Here is a 24,705-nt window from a genome sequence, read left to right on the forward strand (position 1 = left end):
GAATGTAAACAAGGCTGCAGAAGTCTTTGACATTAAAATAACACAGTGATTGTTCTATCTGTTTGCATTTTCTTATACATCCTCAACATTTCTCTGTCTGTCCCTTCATGAGCACTTTCCATTAAAAAAAAAAAAAAAAGAAATTCAGGAATCAGTTGGACTCAGCTAAGTGAAGAATAATAAATTTGATCACTTGGTTTGTGCCAAAATACAAAACTAAGACATACAGCTCTGAATTAAATATAATTATGTGATTATTTCTTTTTAAATAAATAATAGAAAATAAAAGATCAGAATAGAATTAGAATTCAATTTTTATTTTAAATGAAAAACGTAACAGCGGGGTGAGATTACAACCCAATGTTTCTTTTGCTTAAGGCAATCAAGTGCACTTATTTCAATGCTTGATAGTAATGAATTCAGTGCTATTTTGGAAATCAGGCTTCACAAATTTCACACACAAACCCATGAAATATGGCCATTTGCTAGTTCTGACACGGCATCAGATTATTCTTATTCGTCATGTCCAGTAGCATTTCACTTCACTTTTTTTTTCTTTTTTTTTTTTTTGTTTTTTTTACAATAATGGGCTCTTAATAGGAATGGAAATACTAGAATCTAGTTCATTCTGGCTTGGATTATCACTACATACAAGGACCATCGGGCACATACCTTTTTGTAAACAGAGATTTTTCTTTTCGGCCTTAAAAAACAAACAACAAAATCCAAAATCTAAAGTTGTAATAGTTCAAATAATTTTGTAAAAGTCCACCTAAAATTATAATTTAAGAAATACCAAAACCAAATTCTTAGCTTTTTTTTTTTCCTGTTGTTAAACTATTGAATCATCATGAAGCCTTTGGAAGTAGTTGGATCTCTCTCTCTCTGAAAAAAAGTAATCTAAATTTTATGCAAGTCTTCATGAAGATGACTGTAAATCTTGAAGATTAGATCCGTATTAAAAAGTGTGCCTAGAACTTACAATATGCAGGTACTACAAATACATCTAGATTAAAAAGAAACTTCTTTCTTGTATACAATTCTTTTTAGATATCGAGCTTAATTTTAGGCCGTGGCTACTAGTAGGCGCTTTTTCACTACTCAAAATAATTGTAACAAAATATCATTATTGATTTTTAAATTATTGGGTTCATAAAAGTTTTGACATCTAATAATATATAAAAAGTGAATTGAAGCTTTTAAAAGACTTAGATTTTGAGACTCAAAAGAAACTGGGAGGTAGACAGATGTTTTGAGGATAAACAGATTTTTTTTGTCTAAGGCATTATGCCACTATATGTTTAGAGCAGTATAAAGGCTGCTGATTAATCTTATTTCAATTCCAGAGTGTTCGCTGCTCATACTTACGGAAGACTATCAATGCACTTTTGGTCTTTGTGAGTCTGACCTTCTCTTCCCCATCTCCTTTTTTCTCTCTTTAGCAATGCAGCTAAACGGAAGTGCTATAATAATTTCTGCCCGTTGCCCGTAGACAGGAATGTTCTGTTCTTAAACAGTAATAAAATACTATAAAATAGTAGGTATTGGAGTTGGAGATATGTGCTCTTTTGGTGCATATTTTGCAAAGAATGGTAAAAAGACAGACAACATGACCCCGACAATTGCCAGCATATACCCCCATCCAATCTGGCAGTCTCCTGCATAGTAGATGTCTGAATTCTCACAGAATCTCTTCACAGTAGCAGAGTTGAAACCAAAAGGGTAAACCAAAAGCCCAGAAGCCATTATGAACACTAGAGAGGAGAAAAAAAACACACCAATTATTATCAAACACTTAATTCCTTTGGAAAAAAATCCTTTTTTTAGAAAGGCAAATATATTAAAATCAATGGGAAAACCCTTGTGATTGGCAGATTATCTTCCTTTTCATAATTACCTCTTATGGACAGCAGTGTCACAACATAGTAGCAAGTTGGCATTGGGATTTTTTTCATGAGAACTCTTGCCCATTACATAACTTCAGAAACGTTGTAATCCAAATTATGTAGCCATTTAAAAAGTACGATGATTCAGATATAATGGAATCCAGAGGAGAAGAATTCCTAAGTTTGCAGATTCCAAACCAGCTTGATTTCCTTCTCAATAGCATTTTTGTAGTTGAGACAAACAATTACTTTGTTCTGGCAAATAAAAACTTCCAATGAAAGAGTTTAGATGTAGTTTTGCAGATTCTGCTGATTAGGTTCTGATAATGTAAACACCTTTTCATTATTCTCATTATTACAAACTCAAGTTGTTTAAAAAATTCCTGCATTTGACCCCAAGATTGTGAGATGAAAACCAATACAATCTGTCTCCTTTTTACTTAGCTTTTAGCATTGGAGTCTTTCAGAGTATTTTTTGAATTTTCTCTGTAAACTTAAGGATTAGAAAAAGTTTCGACCTAAGGTTGAGACCTAAAGTATTAAGACCTAAAGTTCCTATATTACCTAATTTTGACAGCTTGGGCTCTAAAAACACACAATAAATATAACAGGACATTCTGTAGCAATCTAAAGGTTCAGTACATAAAGGCACAGAGTTAAAGTAGCAGGAAATCTCTCCCAGTGAGTCGTCTTTTACTCCTTCTAGTCAAATATACCAGCAGATTAATCCAGTGCATAATGAAGAACTACCTCTAAAATACAAACACAGCTTAAGCCACCTCTTGACGTTGGAAAGCCAGAATTGCCTCCTGCAATTACACCGTCTGTATTATCTGTTAGCTTTTAATAGAACTTCACACATTTCACAGTATTTAATGAATACACATTATATTTAAATATCATGGCTCATGCAATTAAGCTAATGAACAGCAGAACTACTTTTCCAATTTTGAAAATAAGACTGCCCAAAGTATAAATCATGACTGTGATAAAGATGCATTAAAGTACTGCAGGTGCAGTTCTCAGAGCCTGTTTCTGCCCGCCTTGGAAGTCAAGAGGGGCTGAGCGAGGCTGATGCGAGGGGTTATGCCATCCCAGCCATTGTGTGTACCCCTTGTTTGAGAGAACACTGAGAAACCATTTTTTCTTTTCTAGCCTTTCTGCTAATGAATAACCACAGCATTTAAAATCTATAGTCTACTTTAAAAGGCTTTATTTTGTGTACCAAAAAGGTACCACAAAGCAGTCCCTTTTCTTACCTTCCCATTCTTCCAGGATAGTGTTTTGTTGAAATTCAGGGTAGATTGTTAGTGATTCAAGAATAGCGGTAATCAGAATTAACTGTTACGTTTGAGCTGATAGATAATTCATAACCAGCAAACATCTAATGAAACATTAAGATTATAAAACAAACAGTACATGCTATTCTCTGTGTTTGTAATTGCCTTTCAGGTAGGGCATGTGCATATTACTCCAATTATAATATTGGAGAGGCTTAATCTTAAAAGTATCCACTAACAAAGGGCAATCACGCATTAATCTTTTTTAATTACAAAAAAAACTTTAATAAGCTTGAGGGCTAGACTAACACACTCAGCCTGTTAAGTCCCTGAATAATTTGAATTAAACCTTTCCTTCTAGTCTAAATAGAACTGCTGAGTTAATGCCTTGTAAAAAACAATAAGACCAAGAAAATGGAAATTAAAAGGAGAGAAACTGGAACAAAGGCAAACTTGCAAGTCTGTTTCCCCCTAGGGTAACTCATGTATGGGTACAAAGAGAAACTGCCTGCCAGTAAGCGGAGCTCTCTGAGAGCAAGGTGCTTTTACCTGCCCTTGCTCCCACAACCACTCTCTTTTCCTGTAAGCCTTTACGAACGATAACTTTTCAGGGGTTCCCAAGGAAGGGACACTGTGGCCTTCCCCTCCTTGCAGGCTCAAGGTGCGTGAAGGTGATGCTGCAGGAGCCGGTTAAGGGAAAGGTCCTCCCCAGCGCAGGCAAGGTCTTGAGCACATCTCACGCTCCCTGATACTCAACCAGCTGCACCTGCTGTGGGTGCCCAGGGCAGGAGGGAGCTCACAAAGCTCAGCGCCGAATTCTTAGCAGCTGCGCTTGTGCATTAAGACTCTACCATTAAACAAGCATACAGAAGCTGAAGCAAATTACAAAGTAAGTTGTGTTACACAGATCTCCCTTAACTACACACATATGACACCACTAAAAACAATACAAAATGAAAATACAGTAAAAATGAAGCTAAACTAGACACACACACACAAACAACTCATCTAGCAAAGGTCACTGAGCTTTCCCAAAAGAAGAAAAAGAGCTAAGGGCCAGCACACTTCTTTTCTTCAGTAGCACAGCCTGAAAGTTGTGCGACACTCTTGCATGCCCAAGAAAATTCCCCGAGTGCCACCTCTGTAGGCAGAAACATAGGAAGCAACCTTGGAGAACAACCAGAAAAAAGGGAGACTTTTCCTACTGCTATTGTAAAGTTTGAGAGTGTTAAACCGGTAAGCTGAGCAACAAACTAAACCATGTTAATCCATAGGCCTATGTAGGTTGTAGCATTCGCTCATGGGCTAATACAGCTAGGAAGCAGAAGAGAATGTGATGTGAAGTGGATACACAGCATAGGCCCACTCAAAACCCGGGCTGCTTGACTGCATGAAGAATCTTGAAATAGCCCCACGGTGCAAAACCTTCCGTAAAATGTTGGGCCCATTTGCAAAGGAAAGAGAGCCAGTTTTAAGAGAAGCAGCAACTGCTCTAAGCAAGAAGCAGGTCTAAAATTAAAATTTCATTTCTTTCATCTTTTCAAAGCCAAAATAGTCCGTGCATCTCATTCGGCAAAAGAAAACATTATGCAGAATTGGAAGCAATCTTTTTATCATAAAATCCTTTTAAACTTTGCTAACCTTTAAAATTTGCTGGTTTTCTGACACTATCTCAACCCCTTGCTCTACTTCACGTATCTGTCCATATATATGTTTTCTTTTTGATTGGGTTACACACAGAATTATTTTGAAGGTTGTGCTTTACAGTGACACCAGTGTTTTGATTACCACTTGGTGCTGATGTTGTATGGTGTGATTTAATGGAAGAAGCTTTTTTTTTTGAAGGCTAGAAATCTGTCACAGTCGAATGTAATGTGTTCACATATCAAACGGGCTAAAAAGTTACCCATGGTTTCATATCCTCAGGCATGTCATAGAATGACCTCATTATTCTCATTTAGGTGCCCTCTTCCTTATGAAGGCTGAAATTATTGAATAGCCTGTTATTATCAGCAGAAGCCAAGCTTTCAGGCATGGTGCTAATGACTGCTTAATAGTGCTGTCTGTCAGCAGTGCAGTTAGCTGGGAGAGCACACAAAGAAACAGTGGGGCTCCATTTAGGCTCCTCGTATAACACTTATGCCTCTGCACGGTTTTCCAACAACAAACATCACTTTAAAAGGTGTCAGAGTACAGTAGCGAGTGCATCTTACCATTATGTGTAGTGTAATCCTGCTGTCAGACAAGATGATGAGAAGGCTAGACAACATATTTGGGTCTGTTCTATAGCATATGGAGTGTAGAGGGGACTTGCTGGTAAAATGGGTAGTTGGAGTTCTTTTTTTAACATGGCTTGACTGATCATTTGGTTCATTTCCCATCAGCTATTGGGTCTTGTTAAAAACATGCATTTTTTTGTTTTAATATCTGACAGGTGGTGTTTGTTATTGCTAGGTCCTTATCACCTGAGTTCTCACCAGTAAGTCACAGCCACTACTGACTGCAAGGCGGTTTAAAGTCAAGTCCACGTGCATTGGTCCAACTGTAAGTCACTTTTTATTTCTACTTTCTAATCTTCTGCCCTCCCAAACAGTTACAGTCTCACCCTCATCCTCTCACATCCCGTTTACTTCACTGGTGTCCTACAGCCAGACAGTAATGGCAGTTTCTCCTCTGAAGGGTTTGTTAGCCAAGGCAGGACCTCTGCACTCTGCTCTTGCTCCCTGTGCAGACCCAAAGCTTAAAAAATATGGTTTACCTTTTTTTTTTTTAATTACATTCCTGAATTTGTCGATTTCTAAATAAAATAAGTTTAATTAACAGGTATAAGATATTATTAGAAAGGAGGACACTTCTTTTTAGGGAAAACAGGGCCCTTTTTGTAGAAAAAGTTGTAAATTGTTGGTGGTAACACAGAATCGATGACACTTCTACTCAGGGAAAATAGCATTTTCTGCTATTTTAAAATCTGGTAAATGATAACTCTCTGTCATTGCAATGGTTCGTTCATTTCATTAAGCTCCTGAAATAATGTTTAATTATTTAAATCTGTCATGTACCATTTTCAAGTTTATTTGAAACCAGACAAACCAAAGTAATGCAGTTCTGTAGAGTGTGTGTAGAGGGCACCAATGTACAACTCTCTCAAATACCATGCACAAAAAACGGCTATTTCCATTTCCACTTCTTTTGGCAAGACTGATGGAGTTTTCAACGTATGAAACACAATAATTGAATAGTTTTCTGTATTGTGAAGCAGGAATGTGAAAACTTGGCTAAGCTTATGTGTATCCTTCCATACTAATGTTGAAATGGATGGAAATCCAGAGATGGACCGCAACTATTATGGAGATCAGAAAAAGCTATTTTATTTTATTGTATTTTTACTATGTTTAGATGATGTGTAGTAGCAGTACTGATCACCGCTAGTAAAATATGCTGTGTGCATGAATTATCTTCCTGAAATTACCTGCCGTAAGAAGATTAGTTTGTCTTAGAAATATAATTTGCTTATTTTAGGAGTATATTATATTCCTGATACTTGTGACAATGACAGATTAATTGCAAGATTGTGGGACATATCAGACAATCATTAGAATTAGGGCTGAGTCGCAGGCCAGCAAGAGTATTATTCCAACCCTATTACAGATTATCACAGTCTTATCTCTTCTTGGAACATTTTTATTGACAGAGCTTAATCTACCAAAGCAGTTTTCACTCATCTCATCAAGAAGTTTCCTCTCGCATAAAATCCATTACCTCCCTTCTTAAATCTGGCCGTTCTTATGCACAATCAGTTGACTTTGAATAACATGTTTCCTCTCAGGTTTATACATTTTATTAATCTAATAATTTTATTAGTTCCTCTTAAGCTTTTCTTTATGTTTATGTGATTTTACTTACCTCCTTTTAAATGAGAAAGCAGGTGCTGATGCAAAGCCACAGACACCCTAACACAAAGCCAGAAATACAGCTAATATCTGAGCAGCAATGAGAAAACCTTTCAACCAGTAACACAGCCAGACATCTTCAAAAACATCACCTCGTGTCCTACTGCATTGGCTAGCCTACACTCAATACTTCCAGCACTCTGCCCACGCAAATATTTTCATAGCACGCCTAAAGGGTCACCACACTTAGGATATTTTGGACGTAGGTGGTGCAAGTTCCCTTGTACAAAAAGGAGATACCTGTATGTTGCTTCCAACAATTGGAAACCTAAAGATAATACTAAATAAGATCCAAGGTCACACTTGTTGTTCTCCATGGTAATATCTGCGCATGAGTGTACAAACAGAAACAAGATGGAATTTTGGGCTATCCACAAATTAGGAATTTCCTTTTGGCTACTTCATAAAAGGAGGAATTACCTAGAGTAATTTTGGTGAGGGCTGAAATACATCTAAAATCAGCAGGCATCATTTTAAATGCCAATTAAGTGTAAATAAAATGAACAGGAAACTGACCTGTCAAAGACAAAACAAACCAGACAAAATCCTACCATTACAGGAGCAAAACTGAGAGGCGAGGCAAAAGGGACCACTGTTCAATGCCATTCTACTCTGCTCAACTCCTGGCAGGTGCATGTCAGGTACCTATAGTCCAAACTCCTGAAAGCAGCCCTAGCAATTATTCCCTCCAAGGAAAGCAAAATGGAGAGCAGGGAAAAGGGATAATAACACCCATATACTTGGTATCAAAATGTAGCTATCTTCCTTTGTAACTGAACAAAGAGCTGGAACTCGTAATAACGACACAGCCACTTCTAACATATTACAGTTTAGCTCTTCTCCTTTGTAAAGAATTATTCCATTGGCTTCATTTCAGTCAAACATGTTGTGATTTGAAGAGCATGTATCAGTGCTGGACTGTTGCCAAATAAGGAGATTATACCAGTTCCTTTTATAAATGGTGCAACTCACAAGTTAGCACTTAGCAGCTGTAATATAAATGTGGTTATAACGAAAGCTGTGTAGCTTGTCAAACACCCATTTGTTAGCTAACAAAGGAAATGTATTAGTTTGTACAGTATCTCCAAACTCTATGTTTAAATAAATGCTAAGTACGTGACTACAGCTCACAAGCTAAGGAACTGCATCAGATATAGTAACTTGTATTTTTATATATGTATATATACGCAAAACTACTGGGAAATATATGTATATAAAAAGCTGGACAATGTTTTCCATTTCAGTTTATTTGGATTTAGCTGAGGTGGAATAGGAACAGGTTATTTTAAATAAAGCTAGCACTGAAATAAGAGTGCCCATGCACCTTTTTTGCACGCATCTTTCTAGTACCACTTAAATACCCCATTCAAGTTCTGTTGGCACAACTTCCTCATTCAGATGGGCCCTTATTGCACAAACAGCCTGTTTCAGAAATGTCTGACAATTATACGAATAGCTGAATCTACCTCACTTTTTAACTGAAGGGAGTGGAATCTAACTATCCAGACTTTGGAAAAGAAATTCTCTGAAGCCAACAGAGAGGTAATTGGGCTTGGTAATTGCTGCATTAGCTGCAAGTTTATTAAGGGCCACAAAAGGCAATGCCATCCCAGTGACCTTTGAGGTTGCTTTTCACAGCATGTTTTCTACATGAGAACAAATGATGAAACTTCACTATTTCTGCCAAGTGAGTGGTAGCTATGGTGAAGACTTATAGATGTAATCTGGTAATCTATGGGCCTAATCATGCAGTTATAGAGTTGCGTGTCATTTACTCAAAAAGGCTGAAATGATCTAGCACTGTGTGGACTATGGCGAAGAAGTGCATTTTGTCATCTGCAAGGTTAGAAGATATACAGCCTGTTTAGCAGACTGTAAAAGGGAGAGACAAGAGCTAATGTTTCTCAAAATAGCAGACCGTTACACAAAATTTTACAAGACTCAGAGAGCTAAGAAATGGGGACTGTCAGATGCACTCTAATTTGGAAGCCATTATGATTTTCCTTTTCCATATTGCTTCAATAATTACATAGATTTTCTATTTAATTTTTTTGAAATTATGTAAGTCATGCTCACTTCATCTCTTTCAGAACCACAAACACAGAAGCAGACTAATAATATAATATTGACATATTTAAGTGTTGGATTCTTTAGATGAGAGCAGCACGTTCAGAATGTATTGTGCCTGTAACGTGCCTGTATTCCCTTATCTCTGTGTTACATTTTATTCAACGGTTAAGAAGTGCTAATAAAAAGTGCATATTTCAGTTGTTCTATTTTAGGTAAACATAAGATGGCACACATTTTCTAAGCAATGCACATTGGTTAACTGCTCAACTCCATTTCTGCAAATAGAAATAAAGGTGGCAAACACTTTCATTCTCTTCCTAGTTAACTTATCCATGCCAGAACCAGTGTGTTCTCCAGCACAGGCAGGGAATGAAATTGATGACTGAAAATTTAAATTAATGCTGCTTCTTGTGATCTTTTAGCTAAGAACAAGTGCAGCTTCAGCTCACCATCTGATGCATTCCCTAGCAAGGAACAGCATCAGCCTGTGGGTCCACATGCAGCTGGACATAGTGAGGGAGTGGACACGTTTCCTTGCAGCATATTGTCTCTCCTTTGGAGCCAGCTCGCCTGGGAAGGGGAGATGCTGCCCAGCCTACAGCAGGTCTTGGCTCCTGCTCTGGCTGTCAATTCCAAGTTCTTAAATAGCTATTTAGAGCAGGGGCTGAGGTCCAAAAGATGAGCAGTGATGTGTAGATCACCTGAAATGTCATGATTCGACATGACACGTTTGCTCCTTTCTCTTCCCCACCTGCTCACCTCACAGGTCTGTTTTAAATCAATCTTTTCACCTCTCCCAAGGCTCACAATTTAAGCAGAGCAGACGCTCATGAAAACAGATTTACAATGAAGCTGGTGGCCATTAAATACTAGCCTTACATCAGAGGTGACCTCATTGTAACGCGTTGTACGGTGAATTTATTTTCACTTTGCACATTCTGTGCCTTGTCTCCCACATCGCGGAGACGCACGATGTGGCAGCCGAGTCAGTGGCGGCGGGAGGCCTGATGCCTGAGAATAATGCCCACGTCTCACTTCGTTACAGTTGCACTTCACATCCCAGCAGTCTTCAAGCCTCAGGGATATCGCATTCATTACCTCTTTCAGAGACATGTATTTTACATAAATGGCTGAAAGGTGATTAGAATCCCTGACAGAACAGCATTTTATCTGGAATGCAACCATGAAAAATATGTGCCTAAAACAAAAAAGGCAGCCTACATCCTTCTCCTAATTGATTTAAGCTACAAAGACCAGCTTTGGTTTTCTCAGGGCACAGGAACTACCAGGAAGACACAAATTGCATGTTTTCATATCTCCTAATAAAAACTCCTTGACAGGGGGTTGAAACCAGAGTTTTCTATTTCTCAGATGTCCTAGTCCTGTGAATGTCATCATTCAGCAGAAGCACACATACTGCCACCTGATCATAAAAAACAGTTCTGTAACAACCCTCATTTCACGGTGCTGATTCCAGCCTACCATAAATCAGCAACACCACAAGTAATGTTGGAAATAATTGTCTGTTCCTGAGCTCCCCTCTTTTTACGGCCCAGGTGCCACACAGCTGTAGCCATATGGTAGAGTACGTCCTACTGAAGTGGGTTATAGCAGCACCTCCAACAGCAAATACTACCTGAGTACGTGGAAGCTTTTTAATGCTGCGAACTGGAAAAGTGCAGCTTGTACTCATGCAGTGGTTTTCCTAACCTTTAAAAACTTGGTAAAAGGAATCAGCTCGGGCTTAAACCAGATGCTCTGCAGATAGGAAATGGGATAGCAACTGCTAATTCTCTGAAAGCTGCATGGTAATGCTGCAGGTGATCCCAGGGCTGTTCCTCAGACAAGTCCGCTGGCGTGCTGCACCCTGACCCATCCTCCCTCAGTCAGTGCACTCTCTTTCTACCATCCACCTATTTTTTTTCCTGAGCAGAGGTTGCTCATACTGATTCCTGGCTGTGCAGATGAATTAGTGCAGCACAGCTAACATTTTGATTTCAGCCATGTTTGACCCCTGTGTTCCTTAGCGAAGTCTTACCCAGCAACTTTCAGGAACGTGTCCTGTTAAAGCACATGGTGAAAACAGTACCAAGCTGGGTCGTGCTGGTCAACCCACACACTCAATTAGCAACAGACAGGTCTACTTTTAGGAGCCACCAGCCACGTCTCACACAAGAGGCTGATTTAGTCCAAGGCTGCTGGAAGAAAAGAGCCAAAACTCACCTGGCATCTTATTACTGAGCACACCATCAGCCTGCCAGCAGGAAGGACCAGGTGTGCTCCTCACCTCCCACTGCGGACACCATTTCTAGGTACCTGAGCAAGTCATTGCTTGCAACGGCCCCTGTCAACTGCAAGTTTGCCATTCTAGTGCACTTCAAAAGGCAGGCTTTGGCTCATGTCCCTTCTCTGCTGCATGGGGCAAGAAACTCATCATTGACTGATGTGTGCTTCAGCTCCCAACTTGTAAACATACAAATGTAACTTCAGGCTATCGTAAAACAAAAGAAGTAATTGAGTTCTGAGGCAGAGCTACTTAGGTTAGAAAAATAATGTAGAAATACAGAGTAGTGATAGAAATGCCCAAAATTACTAGCTAAATAAAAGTGATTTGGGATATCTGATCATTTTTATCAGGTTGGCCCAGCTGCACAATTTCCCATCTCCAATTATATCAAAAGGCCCCCACTTCCTCCTTCATTAATGCATTTGAAGGATTTAATGAGTTACTTCATCAGGTTAATAAATCCCTTCAATAACTTTATTACACTTTGATACAATTATTCAAGTGGTGCAGCTAACAAATGATCATCATTTATATTTCTTGACAGAATAACTTAGTTAATATATTTGGACCGTGAAATACAAAATCCATAAATAAACTATTGGGGACAATTGAATGTCTTTGTGGGGGAGGGTTTTTTTCTATCTCAAGTTAAGGTAGCATGGAAATCCTCTGTCTCTTGTGCAGGTAACTTCAGGCAAGTGCTAAGGAGAACTGCAGGAGGTTGGTGCCTCCTAGCAATGTTCTGCTTCCCACCGAGCGCTTAGGAAGGAGGCGAGCTGCTGCAGGACGTACCACTGCCCATAGGGAGATGTCTTAAAATGCATCAGAAGGGACATAACCCATATTTATTTGTTCCAGCACTTTATCAGGTTTAAAATCCAGCTTCATAAAGGCTGTTCCATTTCTTCAGGTTGAGATCTTTGGCTAATTTTGACAAGGTGCAGTGACACCATCAGAAAATAACATTATATTCTAAAGTTATTTTAAAACTAAATTAAATTGGTTGCCATGCCATTTGTTTTTCCTGTGGCATCATAGTAAATGACATCATCAACAGAGTAACCTTAGGGGCAAGGGTGTTTTCAGAATCTTAACCTTCGAATGGCCAGCAGTATTACAGCTTCCTATTACCAGAGTAATAATATTTATGGTAGGTAGACTGCAAGAATGGAACCGTACCATTTATTTACTTATACTTGATAGCCACCTCTGGCAAGAACAAATTTCCCATTAATCACCATCTTATCTCTGTAAGAAACAGTTACTCTCAAGGACATCTGTATTATTCCCTTTGTTTTATTAATACAGAGAATAGCACTGCTATGGATCTTTTGACACTGAACTTCATTTATTTTCTAGATTATTTTTTTAAGGGGAGCTGAAATGCTTAAATAAAATGAACATTGATCTTTCTTAATAAACAAACTACTTAAGACCCCAACCATAGCGAGGGACATGTGCATTGGAAATCTCTCTGAATATATTTTTATGTAAAGAAACTGCAAATCAGTCTCTCTTTCTTCTCTTTTTTATCTGCTGAAACTCCAGTTGTGAATTCTGAGTTTCTCCTGGGAGCGCAGATGACCTTGTTAACATGTGAGAGTGCCAGAAAAGCAGTGCCCTCCAGCCCAGGGGGTCAGGGAAGTAAAGCCAGTTTCTAAGCTCAGACCTTATAATAAAAAATGCATATTTCTCTTCCCTTTCACATAGTCTTTAGCTAGCATTTTAAAGATTACAAATTATATTGAGCTCCAGGCTGATTTGTTTTTCTAATTTTTCAAGAGCACTGCATCATATATTTTCATCTTTTAAAAATAAATCAATATAGGCCCAGCAGGGGACAATATCAGACAACCAAATTCTCTTTCATGTGAGAAAAGCATTAGTGGAAAGACTTCTACAAGCTGAAATTTGTGGAAGTTTCTCCCAGTCAGTGGGTTTGGTTCTGTTCAGTTTCCTAAACCAAAAGACAGTCACAGCTACGCACAGGTCTCAGGTCAGCTCGGAAGGACCAGGGCTCTTCCCGCTAGCAGCAGACTAACTTCTGTGCAATCTGCTTTGAAATAATGGAGCCGCAGTTGCCCATTTCCTTTCATTTTGGCTCCAATCGCCATGCAGAGCTCAGGGCGGCACGGCCACCCGAGCCCTGTGACTGCAGAGGAGATGCAAGCAGCTTTAATGGCTGCTTTCCCATCTCAGCTCTGTCTCCGTGAGCGATATCTGTTGGCAGCAGGATCTGGTGATGCTCATGTGTTTTAGACAGAGCAAAGCAAAAGGTTCTGCCACCAGCCAGCCCTGTGCCCCCTCTCTCTCCATCTGTCTCAGCCCAGGACGCAGAAGACAGCCTCCACATTGCCTGTCCTGATCAGCGCCTGCTGAAATGCTCCTGTCCACCCTGCAGGCCTGAGTGTCCTTTCCATGGAATCCACAGCCTGAAGATGGAGGAAAGGAAAGAAAGAAGAGAACCAGTCCACACCCTCTATGGCACGATGGCCCCTCTTCAGCAGTGGCCAAGTGCTTGGCAGGAAGGAGATAGGCCCTGTTGCCCGAAAGCAAATAATTTGTCTTGCAATAGCACAAGCCTTGTGCAGTAACAGAATTAGGTGGTTATGCTAGTGGAAGGGGGACCTATTCATTGTCGTTTGCTGTTTAATTAGGTGTCCAATACCACACAATGGTGAGACGCTTGCTTGGATGGGAAGAGGCACCTAATTGTCAGGTGAACATGCAGTCACGCCTGCCTCTTAAACTCAAGCGCTGCTCACACAGCAATTACTCTGGAGTCTGTCAAATGTGATTTAACCAGTAATTTGCTTACAAAGTGAAAGCTGCGCTTTCAAATACAGTAAAGGACTCTATCCTCTGCCCTGCCCCTGTGCCACTGCTGGGTCCAAGCTATGCTAGTCCTGCCAAGGACGCTGCCCAGCACAACCCTCCTGTGTGAGATGTCAGATGTGGGTAGGGTTGGCTGAGCCAAGAGAGCAGAGGGAGCCCGGCAAACCCTCCAGTGAATCTGCTGGTTTGGCAGGTTACGGTGACCCAGTGGATCAGTGTGTGTCAGTGGGGGTGTAAGGATGCTGTTGGGAGGAACGCCAGCCACGCAGCTGGGTTTCTCTGACTCCAGCGGGTGAGCAGAGCCCAGCCTCAGGCACTCCTGCTCAGCTGTGCCTGCCCAGCTCCCCGCCACCCTGCTGAGAGCTGGGACCCCCCCTTTGCCGGCAGGCACCGGCATGGAGACTGCCCACCCCACAACACAGCAGCGAGAAACGCCCCAGGCAGGCGCTGTGTTAGGGCTGGCTAGTCCATGACAGGGGCTTCCTTCAGGGATGACAAAAATAACCCCACAGCATTTCCATCTTCCTGCATTTAAATGTTTGAGTTAATAACATTTATGGGGCAGCACAGAAAAATGAACTTAAATACATCGTGTCACCTCAGGATACTGAATTACACCGTTACTGAAAGAGATATAGAGAAATGTGTCTAATAAACATAGTATATTTTGCACACTTTACTTTTCATTTTCCATATCCTGCAACAAGCACAGGATGGCAAGGCTTCTTAATGATCATAATATATGTGCAGAAAGAGCAGTTCCCTGAGGATGACTGATTAATCAGGGAAATACTCATTTGTTCTGGCAGAAGTGATGTGCATCTAGGCAGGGCAAATGATGAACCCTAAGTGCATACAGCAGCCATCAGGGGCCAAAAGTTTCCATTCATTTAACTAATTTTCCTTCTAAGAAAAGAACACGTTTCAGCACAGCACCAGGACATAACAGCACTTGTTGTCTGTCCTAATTCCTTTAGGGTTTTGTCTGACAAAGGCATAAAGAGGCTCATTTTAGAGACTATAAATGCATAAGAGTCAGCTTCCAAACTAAGACATCCCTGCTGCTTGCTTAGCTACACTGTTCAGGGGAGGACAGAAGGTCTCAGCTGCAGTATCTGATTACTGTGCAAGGGACTTGGGAACAAGTCAGAAGATTTAAAGGATTTTTTTATCAGCTGATCCAAATCCCTGCCTGTGTTTTTAGTACCTGAGAAACACTGCATGCCCACTGACTGCAGTCCTTCCTACACTCTGTCATAGTCATATTAATTTTGTGGTTTGGCACAGTTATTGCCACCTAGAAGTTTGCAACCTGGTGTTTGCTACTAACAATGTGCAACCCCTGTGCTGTACACGTATTTCTGTAGTGTTCATTTTCAAATTAGCCACAGAAAGGACAAACTAAAAGCAGATGTGTCATATTTTCTCTGTATATTTGGAACCTCAGTCATGGAAATATCTGTGTCAGATAAATGAATTCCAGGTCACTGGGATAAATAGATGCAATAAAATACTTCTATGTAGAAGAAACCCATACAAAAATGTGATCCAACAACTCTTCAAGGAAATTGCCGTGTAAGGAGATCCAACTTTGAGGCTTACCTCAGGCTTTTGCATAACATGATAGTTAGTACTTTAAATCGGAGAAAATGTGATGGGATCCTTCAATTTTTTTCCACTTGCTTTTTCAATTTCATGGGATCAGCAGAAAGTGAAGGCAACCAAAGATGAATTAATGCTGCGCTTTTGACACCACCACTGCCTGAACACATCACAGGGATCATTTGGTAGAGAAAGGACGTGTCACCCCTCTTATGGGCATCCCAAAATTGCCAGAAAATGTGGACTTTTGAGCTGTTTTCAACATAGCATGAGAAAGAGGAAAAACAGAAATAAATGGGAAGGCTGAAACATAATCGGAAAACAGTAGTTATTTAGTTTGGCTACAGATTTATTAATGCATTATAGTTATGCACTCAGGAATAAACCCTCACTTAAAAATGTTCTTCAGCTCTAGCAGGGATTATTTACAGGAAATAAAAACAGTTAAAGAATTAGAACGAAATCCTGCCCATACTGAGTCAACAGAAATATTGCCACTGACCTCATTAGGCCAGGTTTTGCCCCAACATATCTACAAAGAACCACAATTCTCTTCCAGTATGACTAGCAGATTAATATTTGACAACACCAGTTTATCTTTCCCTACAGCATCCTTCATTTTTATGCAACTGGCCTAAAAACTTCACAAGTTTGTGTTTCAGTGCAAGACAGACACTGCCCCATGCTCCGTTTTAGCCTGTTTGCCCAACATGGCCACGCCTGCTTGGCTTAAGCACCTTCTGAAATTATTATTTTGCCTCCGTGTTCCTTATAAGAATTTTTTTCCTCTGAGGTATCTTCTTTCTCAAGAGCAACTTTAAGGTATTTCAGGCTACTGAAGAACTATAAAATTAACACTGTGCTCATATATATCATAAAGAACATGGTCCTTTAACCCTGTCCCTCAAAAACCCATAAGCATTTGCTGTACTTCAGAAGTTTGCCATATGCTTTTGCGAAGGAACATTTTGCACCTGCCACCACAATACAGGAAAAATGCCAGCTTTGCAGGAGAAAACATTAACTAATTTACACAAAGCCTTAGGTGGTCTATTAGCCCCGCATAAAAACAAGAACATGTAATTACTGGATCCACAGACAGAATTAAATTTGATTGACTACAAAGAAGTAATGAGTGGAGCAATTAACAACAAAGCCCAAGTAAACTCTTCTGATCAGGAACCAATGGCCCGGCTGAATGATGCTGACAGCACAGTATCTACTGTCCGGAGAGATGTGTCCACACCAAAACTTTAACTCAACGCAAACAGTTAACCTTCTGTCAACAACACTGTTCAGCTATCTATCTGCTGAACTACTGCGGATTGTGTAAGATACAAACCAATAACCATATACCCAATTTAGCACAGTACTACTCTGTTAGCATCATCGATTTTGTCAAATCATTCGTTCTCCTGTGTTTCTGGACATGGATAGCAGCCACCCGAGGTGGTTGCTCCTCTGTGGCAGATGCCATTTTGGGAGGATACAGCGTCACTCGCTGGAACATCGCATGGCCAACGGGGCAGCGCAGCAGATGCTGTCCTGCAAGCATGATGCACTTTTAAGTCACTCCATAGGCTTAAGTTCATTAAGATAATTGCGACTGGTCAGAGACACAAGCCCACAGTTAAACTTGGGATGGCAAAACCCATCCAAAAGAAAAGCATCTCCACTTTCCAGCTCCCCAGCCACACGGGTTAATTGCAAGTATTTTGCCAGTGCCTGCGGTAAGGCAGGAAGCTGGGGTGTTTCTGTCGCAGCTTCCGTCCATGATTTGATTTAATGCCCTCTATGAGCAATTGCATCTCAGTGCCTGTAATAAGAAAATGTCATAAAGGTACCTGCTGCCTGGTCCAACATCTTTTGGCTTTGACAGTTCAAATTTACAGCTTTAATTCAGGAGTCTGGAAGCCTGGTATTCTGTACACACTTAGTGAAGGGCTGAAGGAACAATATTTTATAAAATGTTCACCTGTGTTCAGTGACCCATGGAGGATATAACCCCTCAGACCTTGTGGAATGACTTGCAGACAAATTCATAGTCCAGATTGTCCAGTGGCAAATTACAAAACTCTAGTTAAACCCCTGCGTGCCTGGATGTACTGACTTGAACGTTTTGCCTCCATACAATAAAGAGTTGAACTTTCAGCAGCTTAATTGAACAAGTGCTCAACTGGGTTCTCTCAGCCTTTTGTAAGATCAAGCTTGATTTCTCGATCATGTATACAACAAGCTGCATTTCAAAATTGCCTCCTGTTCTTACATTTCTACAACTTTTTTCCTAGCAGAATTATTTTACTGAGGAATGGAGTAGCTGAAATACACGAACAATTATCAATGAATTCACCATCAGCACCTGAGCTGCTCTTGCTGCTTTTGGACAACTTGAGAGCAGGATGATGGAGCACACAAACCACTGAGGCTCTTCCATGGCCACAAGATGTGGGTGGTGCAGAGGGCAGCTGCATCTGTGCCATGTGCTTGGATGCCATGGGCTGAGGGTCTGCCACAGCCCCAGGCGTGTGTGGCATCCTCATTAAAGCCTCAACCTGCCACTGACTCAGAAAAATTAGCTTCCTCTCTCCAGGCTAAAATCAGTAGGATTTAGGGGATTTAGGGGTTTAAATTCTGACCTCTGTTGCCTGTCCCTTGCAACGTTTCCCTTATCAGCATTGCCACAAGCCCTTTTTCCAGGGGGTTCTGCCTATTTCAGTGAGCCAGAATATGGGCAGCTCTGGGGCCAGGGTCAGGACAGCGTGCATGCTGAGAGCAGGTCAGATTTGGTATGCAAGAAAGACAGTTTCTGTAGCAATGGTGATTTGATTTTCCAGGTATTTGTTTGTGTTCTCCAAAATAGTTTATAAAATACTGTGGAGGTGTTACTGCACTGAGCACTAATAGATGTATAAGGCTTGTACAGTAAGCCTAAAACAGCCCTGGATTTCTAAAGACTGAAAGAGACTGTCAAGGAGAAATGTATATATAATAATTTCACCAATTTCAGAAAATATCAGATCCCTTCTCTCAATTCTACAAAGTCTCAGGACATAACATTTAGAGAGTAGCATCAATCAAGACATGATGTGCCCCAAATTTGTTGGCACAAGACTGGCTCAGAGCATGGAGCAAGCCAGAGAGGTCACAGCCCAGCCCACACACCTCGACCAGTGAGAAAGATGGTGGGACATGCCCTGAGCATCCACTGCAGGAGGAGGAAAGTGCCCTTCAGAGCATGTGTGATCCTTCTAGTCCTGATAACCTGGTGAACCAGGCAGTTCATTACACGGACACAGTGAAAGCAGACACAGAGTGCATCTTTGCAGGCAGGGACTGTGGCTTGCTTTCTGCAGGAGTCACAATATATTTCACAAAAACAGCACAACTGAAACACAGAGCTAAGTGTGCCCGCATGAGAGGCACTGACACACACACACCACTTGGGAGACTCTGGACAAAACAGCTACGGGATTTCCTTTAGGAAAAGACAAGCTGTGCACGTGGCTGTCGTGCACAGGACAATGTCACCCTGCTGAGCACAGCGGGTCAGCAGGAACTGAGTAACGAAGCATTGAGCAGAGGTGAAGGGAGACAGCACCCCAGCCATTGCCCAGTCTGCTCCCCCATCACAGGAGGAGGCTGACTTTGACACTCCTGCTCCTTTTGCAATCCAATTTAAGTCCCACGTCTCCATTACCACTATGTTCCCAGGGGTCACGTTTGGGGCTGTTATAAAATGCAGGCACGCTAGCATAGCAAACGTCCCCAATCTGTGCCGTATATGCAGCTGTTTAATGAGGCCTGCTGTCATTACAGCAAAATGACTCAAGGACTTTCTTAAAAAAGCCTCTTATTTATAGTATCATAGATTACCTTAATGTCTTTTTACTGGGAGGTGCTTTGAAATACTGCGCAAACATTACAAGATGGTCCTGAAATAATGTGAATTTAAACAGAATCTAACAAGGAAAACATAAATACCGGATGGAAGAGGAAGCATTTGTTGAAATTTGCTGAAATCTTCAGCAAAGGAGTATTTTTGTGAAAAGTATGCGCTTCTGAGCTGGAGTTTTACAGTGTATCTTGCACATGGGAGTCAGTGCAAGTGTGTAATCTGGCACAAATTCCTGATGGAGAGATCTATGTGTGAAGTGTAAAGATGAGTAATAATTTTCTCCTACCAGAAAAACTACCTGAAAAACAGCATCACAAAGCAATGTTATTATTCACCCATAATATTCAGAAAGCAAGAGTTACTTTTCCAGGCAGCGTCTCAGTTTTCGAAGATAATGTAAAAAACATGTATTGATATCTAGTCCTCTTCAAAGCTTTACATAACCCTGTCTATAATTTAATCATTTACCTATGCCATCTCACGCTGAAGTTTTCCTTCTCACTGAGTTTCTTGTGTTTTCTCTCTGCTCTCAGTTTTATACCTGCTGCTATCCCACAACTTACCCAGAATTATCTCTGATTTCTACTGGCACATCAAACTCCTTCCATCCTTTCCATCACATTTCAATGACATCCTTGCCTTTTTGTAAAATATAGACTAAACTTTTGTATTGTGTCTGTTTTTTATTTTATGGCATTAGTTTTAGTTTGTGCTTTAATCTGTAGGGGAGAGATGGAAAATTTTATTTGTACCAACCTCTATGTGCATCAGTGCAGGCTTTCTCTTGCCAGATAAACATAGCCTAGATGAACCCTTCATGAACTATAGCTATGCATCCCTGTTTGAACAAGAAAAATATTTGAAGTACCTATCTGGTAAATAAAGGAGACATCCGGTGCATGCTGATTTAAACCTGGCCAGGTCCTCATGTTCCTACAGTGGATAATTACAGGTGGAATCTTAAACGGAAATGTATTAATCAGAGTAGGATCTGCTGCCAGTGCCCTTCCTGTCAAAACTCAAACAGCAGCAAGGAAATGAAGCGGTAATGACAGGGCTTCCATTTAGCCTCTACATCTTTTTTTCTTAGGTATCCATATTTTAATGAAATTTATATGCTTTTTAATGTAGGAGACATTCTGATGATATTAAATGCAGCCTCTAATTAAACATTCTGTAATTAAACTTCTCCGTTTGTCTATGTAAAATGCTGAGGAATTAGAGCAAGCCTTATTCCTGCAGGTTAAGCCCTACTTGAACCCAAAGACATGCAAGGAAGACAGTGCCTAACACCAGGTTTTATAAAGCAGTCATGGGAGCAGAAGGATGTCCCTATACCAGAGAGCCCCTGTGGAGCAGAGCAAAGGAAAGCCCGCGCCATTTGTGCCGTGTCGAGGCTGATGGGCTGGATCTGCTCCCAGCCCAGCAGCCCATGCGCCTCTTGGCCTGGCTCGGTTGGGAACTCTTGCCTCTCTTGAATATTTACTCATTTACTTTTTCCCCAACCTTTGATGAGATTCCCATATGGGATGTGGCATTTGTGAGCCATAAATTACTTTAATCCGAAAAGAACGTTTTGGAAAACATGCAGAAGACACAAGTATACTGGGTTTTGAATGTCTTAATTCTCACATGCCAATGTATAACATTGCATCCCAGAAAAATACATTTTAAATAATAATTTTAATTAATTTGTGGAGGGTCTGGCTCCTATCTTACAGACAGATCTATGCCACACTCGCCTTTGTTTGCTATATCTGTGAAACATCCATTATTTTTCTATGGTGTAAATGATCTCATTTCTGTTGCTTTCCCTGCAACACAGTGCCATGTTCATTCCTCCTTTGAAAATTTCAGAAAGAGAAGCAATTTGTAAGAATGACAAGAAAATGGCTTCTCATTTGTGTACACCACAGCAATCTGACACAGAAAGAGGCTCTGGTGAGATTCACAAATCCTAATTCTCACTGAGTTTCAAGCAGTCCAGATTAAAAAAAAAAATCACATCATTGACCAATTCGATCATAAAGATTTTAATTCAGCACAGGTTAATTGAGAAGTCAGATTTCCTGCTATCACTTCTGGAGAGGAGGGAGATAAGCGAACACAATGACTCTTTATCAACAATGTGGGGACTTCATTTAAAGAGAGAGCATTAGGTTACAGGCTAGAAGATTAGTAGCAATCAGACCGCTCTCAGAAAAGAAAATGCACTGGGTAATAAAGATAGAAGGCATGAAGCTGGATGCATAGAAATGAGGTTTGATGCCAAATATTACAGGTCAAATCTGAGCTATCTGTCAAGTTGGCACTGATCATTGCCGATGCACAATTATTATTATTCACCTGTGATCAGGTCATTTACCACTATCAAGTCAATGACTCCTCCCACCCATTCCATTTGTTAATGGCATTTTAATTAAAAAAAAAAAAGTCCATCTATTACCTCTTTGAGATCACTAACCATTGTATTATAGTACATAGTATATGAAATACATTTACTTTTTTCTGATCACCCATAAAAAGATATCAGCTGTTATTCTGTTCCTTAGCCACAACCCCATAAATCTGAGTGCAGTTCTGCATTTAAAGGTGGCAGGCTTATTTTTCCTTTTTTGTTTGTGTGCCATGTGTTTTCCATACCAAGAAGTGCCTGTTTTGTCACAAGTGACAGAAGGAGAATTTAAAGGGATGCTAGAGGATCATAAAGACTCCCCTCTACCCAATCCAAAGCATGCATTCGCCTTATTGTTCTGCTGACTAAAGAATTAGAAACTATTAATATTGTCTCTGCTGGCAGGTCAGAAAAATACTTATTCTGTAGTCGAGTAGATTAATCCGAAGGGGGAAATAACCCTGCAAAGCCCTGCAAAAGCTGGCTGTCTAACCAATCCATTTTCTAAACCCAGATGTTTTCAATCTGTTAAGTGTTAATCTCACAATACTTCTTTTTATGCCTAGTGAAATTATTTCAGCATGTATTGAGCTATTAGAGAATTCATATAATTAGTGCAGTTATTATTCTTTATGAAGGAGCCTTTTGAACGAAACCCTATCTATGAGTTTGTCAGTCATACGCTCACATATTAATTATCGAGGCATGCTAGGACCTCTTGCCATTAGCTTTTTTGATGGGCTCTGGATACCACCCACTTTGGCTACTCTTTTCAAAGAAATATATAGTGAAATCAGAGGCAGTATAATACTAGGTAAGTAAGTTATAAATTCAATGCTGGCATTCTTCTGTGATGAGAATAAACTGAGATTTAGGCTTCAAAGAAGATGACTGAAGGGTTTGGCCTAGGGAACACACGGAGCACTTGTCCCCTCTGCACAAGGGCAGGGAATTCCTGATGCTCCGCACCCTCCCTTGAGAGGTGATCTGAGTGAAATGGTTAAACTACAAAGCAGTTATCACAACATTACACCCGATGACTAATTGAGGTTCCTGGGCAGACCAGGAGTGGGCAGAGGTTGAGGTCAGAGGTACCGTTTCGCAGAGCCTGTGATGAGTATGTAGAATAGGTTTGCAAATGAAGGCACTGAATCTCGTCTTTTAGATTTACTCCAGCAAAAACTGGGTAACTCTGTGAAATGTAGCTATAGTTAGCTGTTTTTCCTGAAAACTGGAGAGGTTTTTTCCTTCTTACACACACCCCTCTTATGTCTTTTCTTGGCATGACTTTGGTCTCCTCTGATAAAGAGCTGGTTTGAAATATGACAGCTAGACTGTGAGTTTTAGGCCGAGACCTCTTCTGTGACAGGTGCTGATGGGCTCTGCTATCTGGGCGCACTGTGTGAAGAATAATGGCTTGTGAAAGGAAGGTTACAAATAAGGTCATGAAGCAGCTCAGGAAGCCTTGTGTTTCATGTCAAGGATCTTAAAGGTTATAGGAGGGCTGCAAAAACTTTCCTCTGGGGCTGCTGACTGACAGATCAGTGTCATGATTATAACCTGATTTTGATAAATCATGTTGATCTACCACTTGCAAAAGGCTTTAACAGTGCTGTTGGTGAGTCATGCGTTCCAGGGAAATACTAGATCAAATCCTTACCAAAAAAAACCAGCTTATGCCTTCCTATATGTCCTGCTGGCATACATACTGCATGGTAGCTGGCCTGTGCCATCAGAGAGCAGGACCTGCCCCTGGGGAGCTGCCCAACCTTGAAGTGCAGCACTCAGGGGAGCCTCTTCCAGTTTTGTGAATCTCCATAGACATCCTAGATGCCCTAAGGCCATTTAGCCCCTGAATCCTTAAGCTAAGTCCCTTCAAGTAACAAGCAGTCATTAGATTTTGTCTGTGGGAACTGGCTGGCAGAGAATACGTGCAGTTGCAGACGGCTGTGCTTACCCACACAGAGCAAGGGGTTTATCGTGGGGCTTAAGGATGCTTCTTTTATAAGTTTGATATGAGATGAGGGAGAGGAATCAGTTTAAAATTAAAATGAGGATTTTTCAGCTCGTCCTTAATATTTATAAGGCTCTTTTTGCCTTACAGACAAATCCTCAAAGAGAAGATGGAAAGCTGCTCATCCTTATTTCTTGTGCCTTTAGTTCAGCTTCTCATTGTTTATACTACTCTAAGCAAAATAGCTGTTCTGGAAATGCAGTCATTTACAAAATCCAGCCCACTAAGCCTTAAACAGCAGAGACATGTCCTGCTATGTTTGTTCCTTTGTTGTTGCTATGGCATTACCACACATTTTTCCATGTAGGAAAGGAAATCCCATGGAGACCAGATAATAAAGGCTTGAATTTCCAGGGCACAATGTCCGTCTCGCCTCTTGACCTGTTTGACACCCTCTTTCACCAAACCTGCATTCACTGAATCCAAATAAACAGCCAGCCATCAAAGGAAATATTTTGAAAGGATTGCTCGTGGTTAGCCTTGATGAAATA

The 24,705-nt window shown here is 40.6% G+C and overlaps 1 protein-coding gene across 1 annotated transcript in view; it reads right to left on the minus strand.

Annotated features, from left to right (window-relative positions):
- Positions 1–1,527: 1,527 nt before the first annotated feature.
- Positions 1,528–24,705, minus strand: part of LHFPL7 (LHFPL tetraspan subfamily member 7) — a gene marked incomplete at both ends in the record, with an annotated part of 64,183 nt that continues 41,005 nt past the window's right edge. Inside the window, one exon of the mRNA XM_082328601.1 lies at positions 1,528–1,754. Coding sequence (XP_082184727.1) covers positions 1,528–1,754 — 227 coding nt within the window. The remainder of the gene's footprint in view (positions 1,755–24,705) is intronic.

Source organism: Platalea leucorodia (assembly GCF_965183815.1).
Source record: "Platalea leucorodia genome assembly, chromosome: 16".
Classification (NCBI taxonomy): Eukaryota; Metazoa; Chordata; class Aves; order Pelecaniformes; family Threskiornithidae; genus Platalea; species Platalea leucorodia.